A 14,836-nucleotide genomic window follows, 5' to 3' on the forward strand; every position below is an offset into this window, starting at 1 on the left:
TTTTTCACCTGTAGCAACTTTGCTGCTTGCACTGACTTTCTTCGAAAGCATATTTAGGGGCTAAAACACCCGTACGCCGCTCAGCATGGCACCCTAACGTACGCACTCATGCATTACCGGCGTTCGAACTCCGATTCTTTGACCCAACAGCGATGCAAGAATTTCTCGAAATTTTTGGTCCGACTCCGATTTGTTCGAACTGAGAGGCGTTCGAAAACCCAGGTTCCACTGTATATGATTACTTGACGAATCATTTAAATACTAGTCGACTATTAAAATAGTCGTTAGTTGCAGCCCAAATGCTGACTATTTTAACCAAGTAGTTTGAGCATAAGCCTTGACCTACACGTCAAAATTCCGTCTTTATATACAAGTCAACCCAGTCAAGGGATTGGGGCGAATGGGTAACATCATACATCCTGGATGTTGTGCTCGATTATGTATTCCTACCCCATCCACCATTTCCAGGACCTCCTTCAATGCCGGCCCCGTGGGGGAGAGAAAGCCAGAGTGGTCAACAACCCAGTTTGTAGAATTCATTTCTATTGTGTCCGTTTCTGACACCGGACTCGAACCGTCTTTCGGAGAGGGCGTGTCCCCGGAAGGTCCAGCCTCGTCGACACCATTCATACCAGTGACCTCTGGCATTACCTGTAATATATGAATTTATATGATAAGAATTTAGAAGACTGACTGTTCACAGTAATATAGATATGCTAGTGAATAACCGTATTTATTCGAGTATTTTCTGGCAACCCCTAACTTTCGATTAAAATTTTAAAAACTCAGTATAAAACTAGGCATTTAAAGGGCCAAACTTGGAGGCGAGGCGACTGCATGTTAGAACAGCGGGTGGGAACCTTTTATGATCCAAAAAATCCATGGAAGCAAAGTTGTTTTTTTTTTTCCATTGAGTACCACACCATATACTGTTAATTCTGGACTATAAGCCGCTACTTTTTTCCCAAACGTTCAACCCTGCGGCTTATTCAGAGATGCGGCCAATTTATGTCATTTTTTTAACGGCCGCCAGCGGCGCTCGAGTACAAAAGGTAAGATTTAGACCGGTGGAATATATGCGCCGAGGAAGACTGCAACTTCTTGGCTTGTGCACAAATTAAATTAGCGTAGACATATCCTCATCATGTAAATTGCAAAAAGAAAGGCACATGACGCAGCTTTCAAGCTAAATGCAATCGAGCAGTCCGATCAAGAAGGAAACAGAGCTACTGCACGTGAACTTTACTCTGCGAGCGTGTTGCTAGCGTGTTTTTGAATAAGGAAGCGTGGGACTATGTCTATATGACGTGGTCTCTTTCCCATACTGGGGAAGACGACTTTGGGGGGAGGAAATGTTATCAGTTATCAGGAGGAAGATGAAGACGGTTTACCCTAATTTTTTTTTTTTTTTTTTGTTTAATTACTACAAGTACGGTATGTTTTTTTAACAATGTCGTTTACGGTGTTGCGACGGTGTTACTAGTAGCGTTTTGCTACCTGTCACAGGCACGGTTTAGGATGAAAGTTATAACATTATTATTAAAGCTTTGAAAACTCTCTCGGTGTACCGTCTTTCTTTGTAAATATGTGTAACCCATGTATAATATGTATTTGCCCCTGTATATTTTTGTAATGTATTTATTTGAGACACTTATTCCGATATGTTTTGCGAATTAAAAAAGAGGGGCGGATCAAAAGCGGGCTGACGGGAAGTGGGGTAAAGGTGAGTGAGACCTGTTGTCGCGGCGGACAATAGTGGATATATATTTTTCCCACCCTTACTTTTGGAAATATAGACTTTTTTTCCTAGGATTAGTTTTAACGGGTACCCGGACTCTGCAGGTCTGCATCAAACCTTAAGTACCGGTATCATTTTTCCATTCATTTTGTCGTCGGCTGTGTTTTTTGGACTGTGGACTTCAATGAAGGACATTTAGTTTCAACCGCGCCACTTGAAGTCGAGTCTGGATAAATTTAATGTTTGTGTTACGGTTTATATACAGGTGCAGCTTGTGTATGTACGAAATCAGTTTTCCTCTAAAAATGTGGTGGGTGCGGCTTATAATCAGGTGCGGTCTATAGTCCGGAATTTACCGTATTTTAAGACCAAATTCTACAAAACCGCCAAACCCACTCTCTAGACAAAAGTTATTTAGCGCATTTTATTTCACTGTGAGACATTTGACGATTTGATATAATTTATAAAATGATAATACTGAAGTCTGTGTGCCATATCAACAAATATACCACCTAGAATTGGTCTTCAATTAAGATTGATGAGGCTCATTTTGTTTTTTTGTAAAGGTTTTAAAACGAGGTACGAGCAGAGTACTTTAGTAAAAATCTACATGTACGAAAACTTACATGTATTTACCTTCCACACAGAGAGCGCTGTGCGAGAGAGGCGAGCACCGTGTGTGCAGAGATCCGCCCACCCCTACCGCTTAACCAATCAAATTGATCTGGGTGCTAGGCTAGCTTTTCTGGGTTTTTTGGGATGTTCTGTGGGTTTTCATTTTAAAGTGTCTCCACTGTGAAGACTTTGTGCACTGGTATGCCCCAGCGGCAGTGTTGTGAAGTGTGATGTCATGTTGCACATCTGGGAGTTTAATACAGTTTACTCAAGCATATGCTACGATTCTTTGCTCCATTATATGATTAAAACATATACACACAAACACCGAGTCGACACAGGTAGCTACACTGCCGCCCAAACGTTGCGCCCCACCCCACCATCCCGGAAAGTTTCTTTCCCGGCGTGTTTCCCCGCTGTCGTCCAAAGTGTTAAGAGATTGGGGGTAACTAAATCCAGCTGCCAGGTAGGCGATACCTTCCCTGTTACTTAAGTGGGGGATTTAAATACGTTTGTAGTCAATAATCAAATACAACTCATTACAAAAAATGAAAAGAATTACCGTATTTTCCGGACTATAAGGCGCACCTAAAAGCCTTTATTTTTTTTTCAAAAGCTGACCATGCGCCTTATAATACAGTGCGCCTTATATATGGATCAATATTAAGTCGCAAAGTCTTGCAACTAAGGCAAGCAGCTGCCGACTCGATTTTCCCCCGAAGGCGAAGTCGCCCGTGGTGTATGCTGGGATTTATATACCGGCGTTTCATTGGCTAACCAATGTGTCAATCATCATTTGAATCAGTCACTATTGGCTAAATTTATTGGGAGGTAAAGGGGGTGGATCCTTTTTATCATTGATAGGCTCGCATAGGCTAAAGGGGCGAAACAAAGCCTGCAATTGGCCGAAAAAGATGAATGTGAATCACACGTTGGGTTGCACTACGGCATAGAGAAAACATGTTTTACTATTCTGTATTTGTAAATATTTTACTCTCCTGGATTTACGACACTCACGGTTGTAAGAAGACCATGGTTACGTATCATTATTGAACGTGATGGCTGCAAGAGAACTTAGGTGAGCTATGCGGCTTTATATTTTCCCGGTATCTTGTTTTAGAACGATCTTGATGTTTCTGTGATGAGTCTATTTTTAAACTCAATTCAATTCAAAGTGTTTATTGTCATATGCACAGTAAAGAACCCCGTTTCCCTGCACAATAAAATTCTTCCTTTGCTGTCCACACAGTTGCCAGCAAAAAATAAAATGGAAACTAAGAAATTTTTGTTTGGTGACATCGTACGGACACCGCATCCGCACGTGTTCTCGACACGTATTTGCTTCTTTGCAAGCTTTGGGACTGTTAAGGGGGGAAAAAGTTGGACTGAACTATCTGACTGTTTTGTGGACGTTCCCATTGTAGCGCCTTATAATCCGGTGCGCCTTATGTATGGAAAATATAGGACCAAAAACTATGTTTTTGGGGGTGCGCCTCGCCACCTAGAATTGGTCTTGCACCTCGCCTCTGCGCACGAGCCTTAGAGAATAACTGTATTTGTTACAGATCATTCACACGAGTTATTTGGATATTTTTTTCTAAAAATATACCGTTATGTGGATCAAAAGATGTGGTTGCATTCAACGTTTTGCAATTGCGATATCTTCCACTGATAAATCATTGCCCAAATAATATGCCTATACATCCAAGTGTGTCATCCCAGCTATCGTTTATAACACGCACCAAAACATTTTCTTTAAAGCTTCGAAAAATGTGAGCGTTGTACACGAATGAATACGGTAATTCATTTGGCAGCTGTTAAAAGACAAATTAAATGTATGAAAAACTGCTTACAGCAATGTTTGTTTCCTGCACCGATTCTAGGTCGGGTGCATCTTGAGAGCAATTGGGCATCTGTATAATCATATGAAATCTCAACATAAAACTCAATGTGCATAATAGAAATGTGTTATAACCAGTGTTCCCTGTAATTTTCCTTACGGGTCTGAGCGTTCACACAAAGTCGGTGAGCAACGCTTGAAACAACAGTGAGCAACAGCAATCCCAAGTGTGGCAACTAAGTCATTAACAAACATGTCCAAAACTTGACATCACGTTACATTTTGCTGAGTTTCCGGCAATGCAAAATGATTTTTCTCTTTTGAATGAATTGACTCATGTACTATTGCAAAGGTTGTACGGCCTAGAAACGTCGTTTGTTCTTACAATTCTTTCACAAGATATCCATTTCTTTTTATTTCCTGACATATTTTGTCGCATAATATTATCATTTTTGGGGGGATTATTGAGTCGGTTGTAAGATACAGAACTGTACTTAGTCACATTTTTTAGTGGAAGTAAAATGTTGGCCACAAGATTCACTTGATATAATTGGAAATTATTTGAATGCAATACAAACTTTTTCTTCTTTTTTCTACTTTTTTTTAAATTCCTTTTAAAAAAATCTCATTGTGTTTATTTTTTCCGAGCTGTTACTTATTTCTTTTTGGTCTCTATTTACTTTTTTCCTACATTTCTTTCATTTCTTTTTTCTGGCTTTTTTCTAAATTTGTCCTTCTTTTTTTCCTCTTCCTTTTGTTTCTTTTTTTCTCAGCTTTTCACTACTTTTTCATTTTGGTATTTTTTTCTTTTTGTTCTATTCCCCCCTTTAAGTCATTTTGTGCACAATTTTACATAATATTTGGTCATGTTGGGATTAAAGAAGCAAAAACAACCTGAAGTCCCGTTTCAGACCAGAAAGAGCCGGTTTGTTTTAGTGAGCCGAGCCGAAGAAGCCGGTTCTCAACAAACTCTACTAACTTTACTCAACTTCGTTCTACTTCGACCTTGACTTCCAAATACCGCATTTAGAACACAGCGTCAGGGGAACCCGAGTATTTTTAACTTCATGCACTGTAACTTTGACTTAATTCGCCTCTTAATTAGTAATTTCGAGCCCTGATTTTTGTGCGCTGGCTCGATTTTCTTGTGCGCTGAGAATGTGCGAGCAGTGCGCAAATGCGCACGCGCGCAGCTTAGAGGGAACACTGGTTATAACATGATATTGACAATGTAATAACTAATACATTAAAATCGTGACATCGCTTGAAATATTCCCCACCTGCATATCTTTCACACGGGCCAGCAGCTCTTCGAGCTCATTTTGTGTAAAGTCCTCTCTTGAGTAGAAGCCCATTTCTAACTTGCGCCTGATGGTTGCATTCCAGTGATTTTTCACAGCATTATCAGTCCTGTTAAAAAAAACATTTCCACATTAATGTCAGGGCATCTAAAAATGTTTACCGTAAATTCCGAACTATAAGCCGCTACTTTTTTCCAAAACCTTCAACCCTGCGGCTTATTCAGTGATGCGGCCAATTTATGTCATTTTTCTAACAGCCGCCAGCGGCGCTCAAGTACAAAAGGTAAGATTTAGACCGGTGGAATATATGCGCCGAGGAAGACTGCAACTTCTTAGCTTGTGCACAAATTGAATAAGCGTAGACATATCCTCATCATGCAAATTGCAAAGAGAAAGGCACATGATGTAGCTTTTAAGCTCAAAGCAAACGAGCAATCCGATAAAGAAGGAAACAGAGCTACTGCACGTAAACTTTACTTTGCGAGTGTGTTGCTAGCGTGTTTTTGAATAAGGGAGCGTGGGACGACGTCTATATGACAAAGTCTCTTTCCCATACTGGGGATGACGACTTTGATGACGTCAGTTATAAGGAGGAAGATGAGGACGGTTTACCGTGGTGTCTACATGTACGGTATGTTTTTTTTAACAGACACGTTTACCGTGTTGCGAGCGTGTTCCTAGTAGCGTTTTGCTACCCTTCACAGGCAGGGTTTGGGATGAAAGTTATAATATTATAAATAAAGCTTTGAAAACTCTCTCGGTGTACCATCTTTCTTTGTAAATATGTGTAACCGATGTATAATATGTATTTGCACCAGTATATTTTTGTAATGTATTTATTTGAGACACTTATTCTGATGTGTTTTGCGAATTAAAAAAGAGGGGCGGAGCAAACGCGGGCTGACGGGAAGTGGAGTAAAGGTGAGTGAGACCTCTTGTCGCGGCGGACAATAGTTGATATATATTTTTCCCACCCTTACCTTTGGAAATATAGACTTTTTTTCCTTGGATTAGTTTCAACGGGTACCCGGACTCTGCAGGTCTGCATCAAACCTTAAGTACCGGTATCATTTTTTGTTTATTTTGCTGCCTGTGGTTTTTGGACTGTGGACTTTATATTCAGTTACAATCGCGGGACTCAAAGCCGGGTTTGGGCTGATTTTGTGATTGTGTTACATGTTTTAATGTGGGCGCATGCGGCTTATATACAGGTGCGGCTTGTGTAGGTACAAAATCGGTTTTCCTCTTAAAATGTGGTGGGTGCGGCTTATAATCAGGTGCGCTCTATAGTCCGGAATTTAAACTGAAAACTTACCTTCCCGGCAACAGCTTTGCAATCTCCGCCCAGCGGTTCCCAAGGATACAGTGGGCCTTATAGATGATGAGGTCCTCCTCAGCTGTCCATGATGACTTTTTCACGCAGGGGTTGAGATGGTTGTGCCAACGCTCTCTACACTGCTTTCCAACCCTACCCTTTAGATGTTTGGCCACCACAGCCCACTGTTTGTTACCATAGAGATTAACTAACTCTTTGACCTGCCGAGCACAGAGCATGGAATCTGACATCTGGAGTATTTTCCTGACATACACAGCCCCAATAAATTAAAAACCTACCTTGTCATCCTCTTCCTTTGTCCACGGGCCTTTAACGAGTTCGGGATCCAAAACTTTAAACCATCGATGGTGACATTGTTGTTCAGTGCGATTCTAAACAAGAAATAGTTCAAATATCATGGGTCTGTACAGTGTGTACAGTGTTCTGGTTTGCCCGCGTCCCTGCGTCCTAGACGCATCATATTTGCTGGGGACGCATCGTCTCAAATCGACGTGCGTCCCCGGGACGCAACCTTTTTGCCACAAAATTGTCATTATTACCCGATTACTTTTTTTTAACAAAGATTTACCGCACTCCAAACTTTTCGTCAGGCAGATCCGCCATTGTTGTTTTGGTCTCGCGCTTCGAGTTTTCGTCTGCACGCCGACCTCGGCCAACGAGATCTCGTTGTGTAGTGAAAGGAAGTCAGTCTTTTTTTAGAGAACCGGCTTTTTTGGCTCAACTCATTAAAAAGAGCCGTCTCTCTAACGGCTCACTTGCTTTGATGATTGATATAACGAATCATGTTGTATAAAGAAGTTAAGAAAAAAAGGAAGTATAACAGGAGAAAATAAATCCCTTTAATCGGTATATTACCAACAATAATTTGATGCAGAAAATGAATTCATAATTTGATGATTAAAACCGAATGAATATATAGATTTATATTACATATTTGTCGCCGATTTACGATTTTAACCCCGATAAGACTCAATTTTGGGGAGCCATAGATCTCTGTTGGGACCCATAGATTTTGGAGCATGCGAGTCCCCGGGACCCATCACTTTTCACAGCTCAAATGAACACTTTAAGTAGCAGTTGTTTTGGTTTTAAAAAATTAAAAAAATAGAAAAACACATCTCAAACTCACATGGAGAAGAGCTGCTACATTTTTCCAATCGTTGGATCCCAGTTTTTGAACCAACGCCTTTAGCTTGTCATCCTGTAAGCAATAAACAATGTTTGGTCTTATTAAAAGTTCTTTAAAATGATGTCGATACTTTCAGGTCATTCTGTCAGGTCACCTCCTCTTGTGTCCACTTGACTTTCACTTTGCCGCCATCCCTCAGCTCTGCCACATCCGAATCCGTGTCAGGATGTAGGTTGTCCTCGCCCTCCTCACTGAAATCATTGAAAAAGCTGTTAGAGCTCTACCAAAAACACTGTGTATAGTGGGACCTCGGTTATCGCGGTTAATGGGGACCAAAACCACCCGCGATAAGTGAAAATCTGCGAAGTAGCGACGCCCCTTCATAAAAAAAAATCTCATCTCATTATCTGCACCGCTTATCCTTATTAGGGTCACGGGGGGGCTGGAGCCCATCCAAGCCATCCGCGGGCAGTGGGCAGGGGACACCCTGAACTGGTTGCCAGCCACTCGCAGCTGCAAATCACATTAGTTCTCGCAGCTAGCTGCGTTCTTCATCGACGCACGAGACGAGTGATCCGCCGCTAAGAGTCGTACAGCTGGGCGATTTTACGTCCGGCCGGGACGATCGGAGACAAATTCACGACAGGGTTTTTACTTGCGCCGCACCGCGGGTGCCGTTCGGTTGCTCCCGCGAGCGAGCCCCTAACCCGCGGCGCGGGTACTTTCGGGCGCGATACGCACAACACCGACACAGTTACGGGGGTTCCGCGCACGTCCGATGCCTTTCGTCCACCGCCTTTCGTCCGCTGCCTTTCGTCCGCCGCCTTTCGTCCGCCGCCTTTCGTCCGCCGCCTTTCGTCCGCGCCGCGCTACTGGGGTCGTCGGACGAGCGGGCTGCCCCCAGTTACAGGGGTAGCCCGATCACGCCCGCCGCCTTTTCTCGCGTCGCGCCGTGTGACGCCGCGTCCGCCTAAGTCGCTCGGCCCAGGAGTGACATTTTTTTTTTAACCATTACAGACCGCGAAGCTCTGAAGCCGCGAACGTCGAACCGCGAAGTAGCAAGGTCCCACTGTAATTCAAACAAGACAACCTAGCACCAGATCATTTCACCATTCGTTCTTCTTCCGTACTGCAAGGATTGCAGGGTAGGGTGGTCCTTATTTTTCGACTTTTAAAATTTCATGCTCTGACCCCTTGAATATGTTCCAATATACCCAAAACGTAATTAGGCAAAGTTTCATCAAAATCAAAGGATATTTAGAGGTCGCTCAAGGCCTCTGAAATTTTGGTATGAAAAATAAGGATTTTTCGCACATTACATCAGACCTAGTGTACAAAGTTACTGGCACAATAAATAATTGTTCAATAATAAAACTGCATAAATACATGTCAACGAAATACTTATCTGACCACACCAGTAAATAATTTTGACTGTCTTTCGGATTTCAAGGAGAACAATTGTCACAAAATGGATTGGGATTATTGTGGCATTCGTTTTGACTGGCTTTCTATTATCGATTAGTATCACAGTGCCTTAGTGGTTTCAGATATTCACCACACTGAGTTCTGATTGTCAAACGTGTCACAAAAATCAAGATGGCTTCATCGAAGAGATCAAAAAAATATCTTCTGCCTCATGAAGAGGATATAACAGGGTGTAAACTACCTTCGATTCAACAAGTTTTGGGTTATTTTTTGTATCGACACATCGAATGCAAAGAGACTATCAGAGTTGCAGCAACAGCCACTGTAGAGAAATTGACATCTTTCTGGCTCAGAGCACGGATTCCTGTACGTCACACACAAGACATGGTGAAAAAAGTTGAGAAACTATTTGGACGTGCATGGGATCGTCTTCTAGTCCAGAAATCCAAATCTTCAAGCGATTTAAAACGCAATGGAGCTTCATCGACTCCAGTGACTTTCAGAATGCAAACAGTGATGAGTACACCAGACAGAACATCGCAGATGTTAGAGACAGCCTCAACGGTTTCATTTCTGAAACCCTTCAAGCGAACCAACCAAGAGACGACTACCGGGAGTTGCTCGAGCTTGTCCTTGTCTATCTCTGAGGCATACCTGAGCGAGAAGTGAAGTTTATGGCACCAGGGGCGATGCATCAGGCGAGATGGATGGCCAAGGTGATATATTCATTCAAGGTGTGGATGTTTCGACACCAGTTCCGACTGACTGCCCGTAAGGAAAAAGGTCTTCGTGACGTGTGTCTTTTCTATGCTAGGATATATGTTAAGGCTTGGTTCCTGTGTCCTGTGGCAGCCAGTGCTCCTCGCCATGATCTCGCTTTTCTAAAGGACCTGGTGAACTATGGGAACATCAACAAAGCCATCTCTCAAGCGACAAGCAAAAAGTTTGCAACTCATCTCTGGTATCTTTCTGAAGTCCTTGTTGGCTTGTCCCTTTTTGATCCCGACGTATCGCATGAAACAAAAACTGACATCTCGAGTGCCATGAAGTCAACCCCAGGAGCGGAAGAACCAGAAGTTAAAGGCCAGGTGTATCTGAAGTGCGTCAATGACAAGAAACTCGCAGATTTTGCAACCACTAATACCATCAAGCTGCTGCAGCTTCTCGAGATCTCCACCAGCTTCTTGGATGCAGAACCGACCACATGGAATGGCCGCATTGATTATAGAGAGGCATGTGACAAGGTGAAAGCATTGTCTGTCATCAATGACCACGCAGAGCGAGGCGTCGCACTGATTCAAAACTTCAATGGTCGTCTCACCCACAATGAAGAACAATTACAGTACCTGTTACTGGTGGTTGCAGAACATCGCAAAAGGTTCCCGAATACTCAAAAACAGACCATCGTGAAACAGAAATGAACACTTTGTGAACATACACAACATTTGATGATAGGCTATGTTACAATGATAAACTTAATGATTCGTTGAGGTAATTGCTGAACTGAGAGCAAACGCATTGTTTTTCCAAAGACAATCGGCCTGTTTTATGTGAACTCTGAACTGGTGATTTGGAAATTATTATTCGACTTTTACTCGGTAGACTGTTTGGTGTTGGCTTGTTTCTATTTTCACTTATCATATTGTTTTTGTACTGTATGCACATCAAACTGTAAGATTTGTTTTCACACTGTTTTGCATAATGCACATGATCTGTGTTGGTGAAGTTGCAAATTTAGTTCATTTTATTGACGCCCAAATTTGGATGTTATTTGGAAATGCCGATCACGCACAGTGAATGAAACCTCGAAAGGGTGGTGGCTGTTGAGGTAAAAATAAATACAATATTGTTATATTTACTTGTAACTTTTCTTGTGTTACAATTATAAGCAATGGACTGAAATTGGATGTTCTAAAACGCCGTACACATAGGGTTAAGATTTCCGTTTTTTTCTCGAAAATTGCCAAAATTTTACCATTTTGGGAAATTTCAAAGTCGTTGAGCTACCTCTAAATATTATCCAAATTGTTCAAAATTGCACACAGTGTGTTTTTATCGATATAAGAACATATGAGGGGGGTCAGAGCCCAATATTTCCCCCAAAAAAATTTCGACCCCCATTAAGGACCACCCTATTGCAGGGTTGCTTGAGCCTATCTAAGCTGAACTTGGGCAGTGGACACCCTGGTATGCATTTTTGCAACAAATGCATAATTGCACAAACCCTTACGATACCAAACTGTACGTAACATCCTACATGCCGACATTTCTTGTGTAAATATTGTGTAAATTATAACTACAGTGGAACCTCGGTTTTCGAACGCCTCTCAGTTCGAACAAATCGGAGTTCGACCAAAAATTTTGAGAAATTCTTGCTTCGCTGTTCGGTCAAAAAATGGGAGTTCGAACGCCAGTAATGCGTGAGTGCGTACGCTAGGGTGCCATGCTGAGCGGCGTACGGGTGTAAATCGCCCCCACCCTTCGTGACCAACTGTTATCACGTGCGCACTTGCCTTTTTGCTTTCGCTTTTAATATCGGTGAACAGAGTGTTTTAGCCCCTAACTATGCCTCCGAAGAAGGTCGGTGCACGCAGGACAGGTGAGAAAAGAAAAGTTGTTCGTACAACTATTGCCTTTAAGAAAGACATAATAGCTAAATATGAAAGAGGTGTGCGAGTTTCCTATCTTGCTAGGGAATACAGCATGCGCCTTCTGCTAACCACCACAAAGGTAAGAAATCCTATTCATAATTCTTTTCTTTATCTTTTTTTTTTACACGTTCGTGTTAGCGTAATCTTTCGTACGGAAGATTGCGATAACGTGAACGTACGATTAGCCTGGGTTAGCTTTATGATTACGTTGTACATTCAGGTAAACACTCAGGGTGTTGGAACTGAGCCCAAAATTCGGGGTGTTGGAACGGAGCCCCCTTTCCAATGAAGCGCTAGCCACTTGTGGTGCTAAATGACTTGTAAACGACCTGATTTTTTTATTTTTACACGTTCATGTTAGCGTAATCTTTCGTACGGAAGATTACGATAACGCGAACGTACGATTAGCCTGGGTTAGCTTTATGTTAACGTTAAACATTCACGGTAAACATTCAGGGTGTTAGAACGGATTAAAACGATTTACATTATTTTTAATGGGAAAAATGATTTCGGTGATTGAACAAATCGGTTCTCGAACATGGTTCTGGAACGGATTATGGTCGAGAACCGAGGTTCCACTGTATAACCTTATCCTCCTTGTTTTATAACCTTATCTTCTCTGTTCCTTTATCTGCTTGGCTTTTTTACCTCACTGTGAATGTGCGGTCCTGGAGTGTCATGCCCAATTTCATTGTCACAATATGTTAACCCATTTTGTAACAATGACAATAAAGGTATATTCTATTCTATTCTAATTGCCAGGCAATCGCAGGGCACATATTGACACACAATCATTCACACACACAGGAACGATTTGGAGTCATCAAATCAACCAGCCATTCATGTTTTTTTGAACAAAGTGCGCAAAGAAAACCCAGGCAGGAACGGGGAGAACATGCAAACTCTGCACAGGGAGGCCGGTGACTGGAATGGAAGCTTGCACTTTGGTAACCTGTCATCCACCATGCAGCCCATTATTCAAACAATTTAATTATAATTAAAAAAAGAGATGTAAGGTGGTAAGCCTAGATGGTAAGGCGCCCGCTTTGAGACTGGGAGGTTCGGGTTCGCGCCCCGGCCGAGTCATTCCTAAGACTTAAAAAGTGGTCGGCGGCGCCCTCTCTTGGCTGCGGCTGCATCGGGTCAGATGCAATCGACATTTCGTTCTGTGTACATTGTTACACAGAATGACAATACAAGGAAATTATTATTATTATTAAATAGGGGCACTTGACAGGCATACAAATATGGTTTTGAGGAATGTCGTGAAATTAGGTTATGAGGGTAAACTTAAAACCCATCACTTTTCACAGGTCAAATGAACACTGCGGTTTGTAAGGGCATGGGCACGTGGAGCTTGACAAGTATGCATATGCAGTATGTGGCTTCCCTTTAAGTCTTATAAAAAGCTTTTCATCTTTTGCAGCTCCAAACATATCATGTAGGTTATTGGGTCCAATATGGCTCTTTCAACGTTTTGGGTTGCCAAGCCCTGAGTTCAACTAAGCAACCAGGAAATTCATGAATGTCTTTCCCACTGTCGAGGTTTCAGCTTGTGACAGTATCATCAAGGGATAAAGCGGAGATGATGGTTTGATCTGGTAAGTCATAAGATCAAAATAATTCAAAGACATAGCTCAAACACAGACATCAAAAAGAGCAGGGTTGGGTAGGGTTACTTGAACTGGATTACTTTCAATGACTTTTGGATGACTCCAATACCAAACATGCTAATAAAAGACAAAATAAACTAAATATGAATAAAATGATGACTCACAACACGTGGTAAGCTTTCTCTCCTGGCTTTGATCTCCGGCAAAACGAACACAAAATGCGACAGAAACAAAATGAAAATAAATCCAAACATCATTTTTGCCGTTCCATGTATTCCATTACTCCCCAAGCCTCCACGAAATTTAGTCATTTTATTCATATTTAGTTTATTTTGTCTTTTATTAGCATATTTGGTATTGGAGTAATCCAAAGTCATTGAAAGTAATCCAGTTCAAGTAACCCTACCCAACCCTGACTCTATCCACAAAATTTGTTTTAAAACTACAGTGCTATCAAGAGCAGGTAAACATCTGACAGCTTTTGCTGTGTGCACGGTCCTTAAATATTGGTGTTTACTGGTTCCTTTAGATTTATTAGAGTCAGGTGCAGGTGATGAGAAGCAGGCGTAGTGTCCTCCTGTTTGTCTGTGTGTACTATATCCAGGGTTGGGTAGGGTTACTTTAACTGGATTACCTTCAATGACTTTTGGATGACTCCAATACCAAATATGCTAATAAAAGACAAAAGAAACTAAATATGAATAAAATGATGACTCACAACACGTGGTAAGCTTTCTCTCCTGGCTTTGATCTCCGGCAAAACGAACATAAAATGTGACAGAAACAAAATGAAAATGAATCCAAACAACTTGCCAAGATCATTTTTGCCGTTCCATGTGTTCCAAACCTGCACAAAATTTAGTAATTTTCTTCATATTTCGTTTCTTTTGTCTTTTATTAGCATATTTGGTATTGGAGTCATCCAAAAGTCATTGAAACTAATCAAGTTAAAGTAACCCTACCCAACCCTGTCCTCAAGCCTGCACAAAATTTATTCATTTGATTTATATTTAGTTTATTTTGTCTTTTATTAGCATATTTGATATTGGAGTAATCCAAAAGTCATTGAAAGTAATCCAGTTAAAGTAACCCTACCCAACCCTGTATATGCAACAGTCGAGTGGGAAATTTCTTGCAGCCATACAGCTTAAGGAACAGGACTTGTTTTCATTTTTTTTTTGTTTAGCT

At 41.6% G+C, this 14,836-nt stretch overlaps 1 protein-coding gene and 1 pseudogene across 1 annotated transcript in view; one reads left to right on the forward strand and one right to left on the reverse strand.

Annotated features, from left to right (window-relative positions):
- mybl2b (MYB proto-oncogene like 2b) overlaps nt 1-14,836 on the reverse strand; it is a 30,229-nt gene that overhangs the window by 14,903 nt on the left and 490 nt on the right. The window contains exons 2-8 of the mRNA XM_088337282.1: nt 8,114-8,210; nt 7,960-8,031; nt 7,109-7,201; nt 6,810-7,030; nt 5,474-5,603; nt 4,207-4,266; nt 451-651 (exon numbers count right to left, since the gene is read on the reverse strand). Coding sequence (XP_088193408.1) covers nt 451-651; nt 4,207-4,266; nt 5,474-5,603; nt 6,810-7,030; nt 7,109-7,201; nt 7,960-8,031; nt 8,114-8,210 — 874 coding nt within the window. The remainder of the gene's footprint in view (nt 1-450; nt 652-4,206; nt 4,267-5,473; nt 5,604-6,809; nt 7,031-7,108; nt 7,202-7,959; nt 8,032-8,113; nt 8,211-14,836) is intronic.
- LOC148364851 (uncharacterized) lies at nt 9,297-11,417 on the forward strand (annotated as a pseudogene).

This window comes from Urocampus carinirostris, chromosome 6 (assembly GCF_059441175.1).
Source record: "Urocampus carinirostris isolate Australia breed hairy pipefish chromosome 6, RoL_Ucar_1.0, whole genome shotgun sequence".
NCBI lineage: Eukaryota > Metazoa > Chordata > Actinopteri > Syngnathiformes > Syngnathidae > Urocampus > Urocampus carinirostris.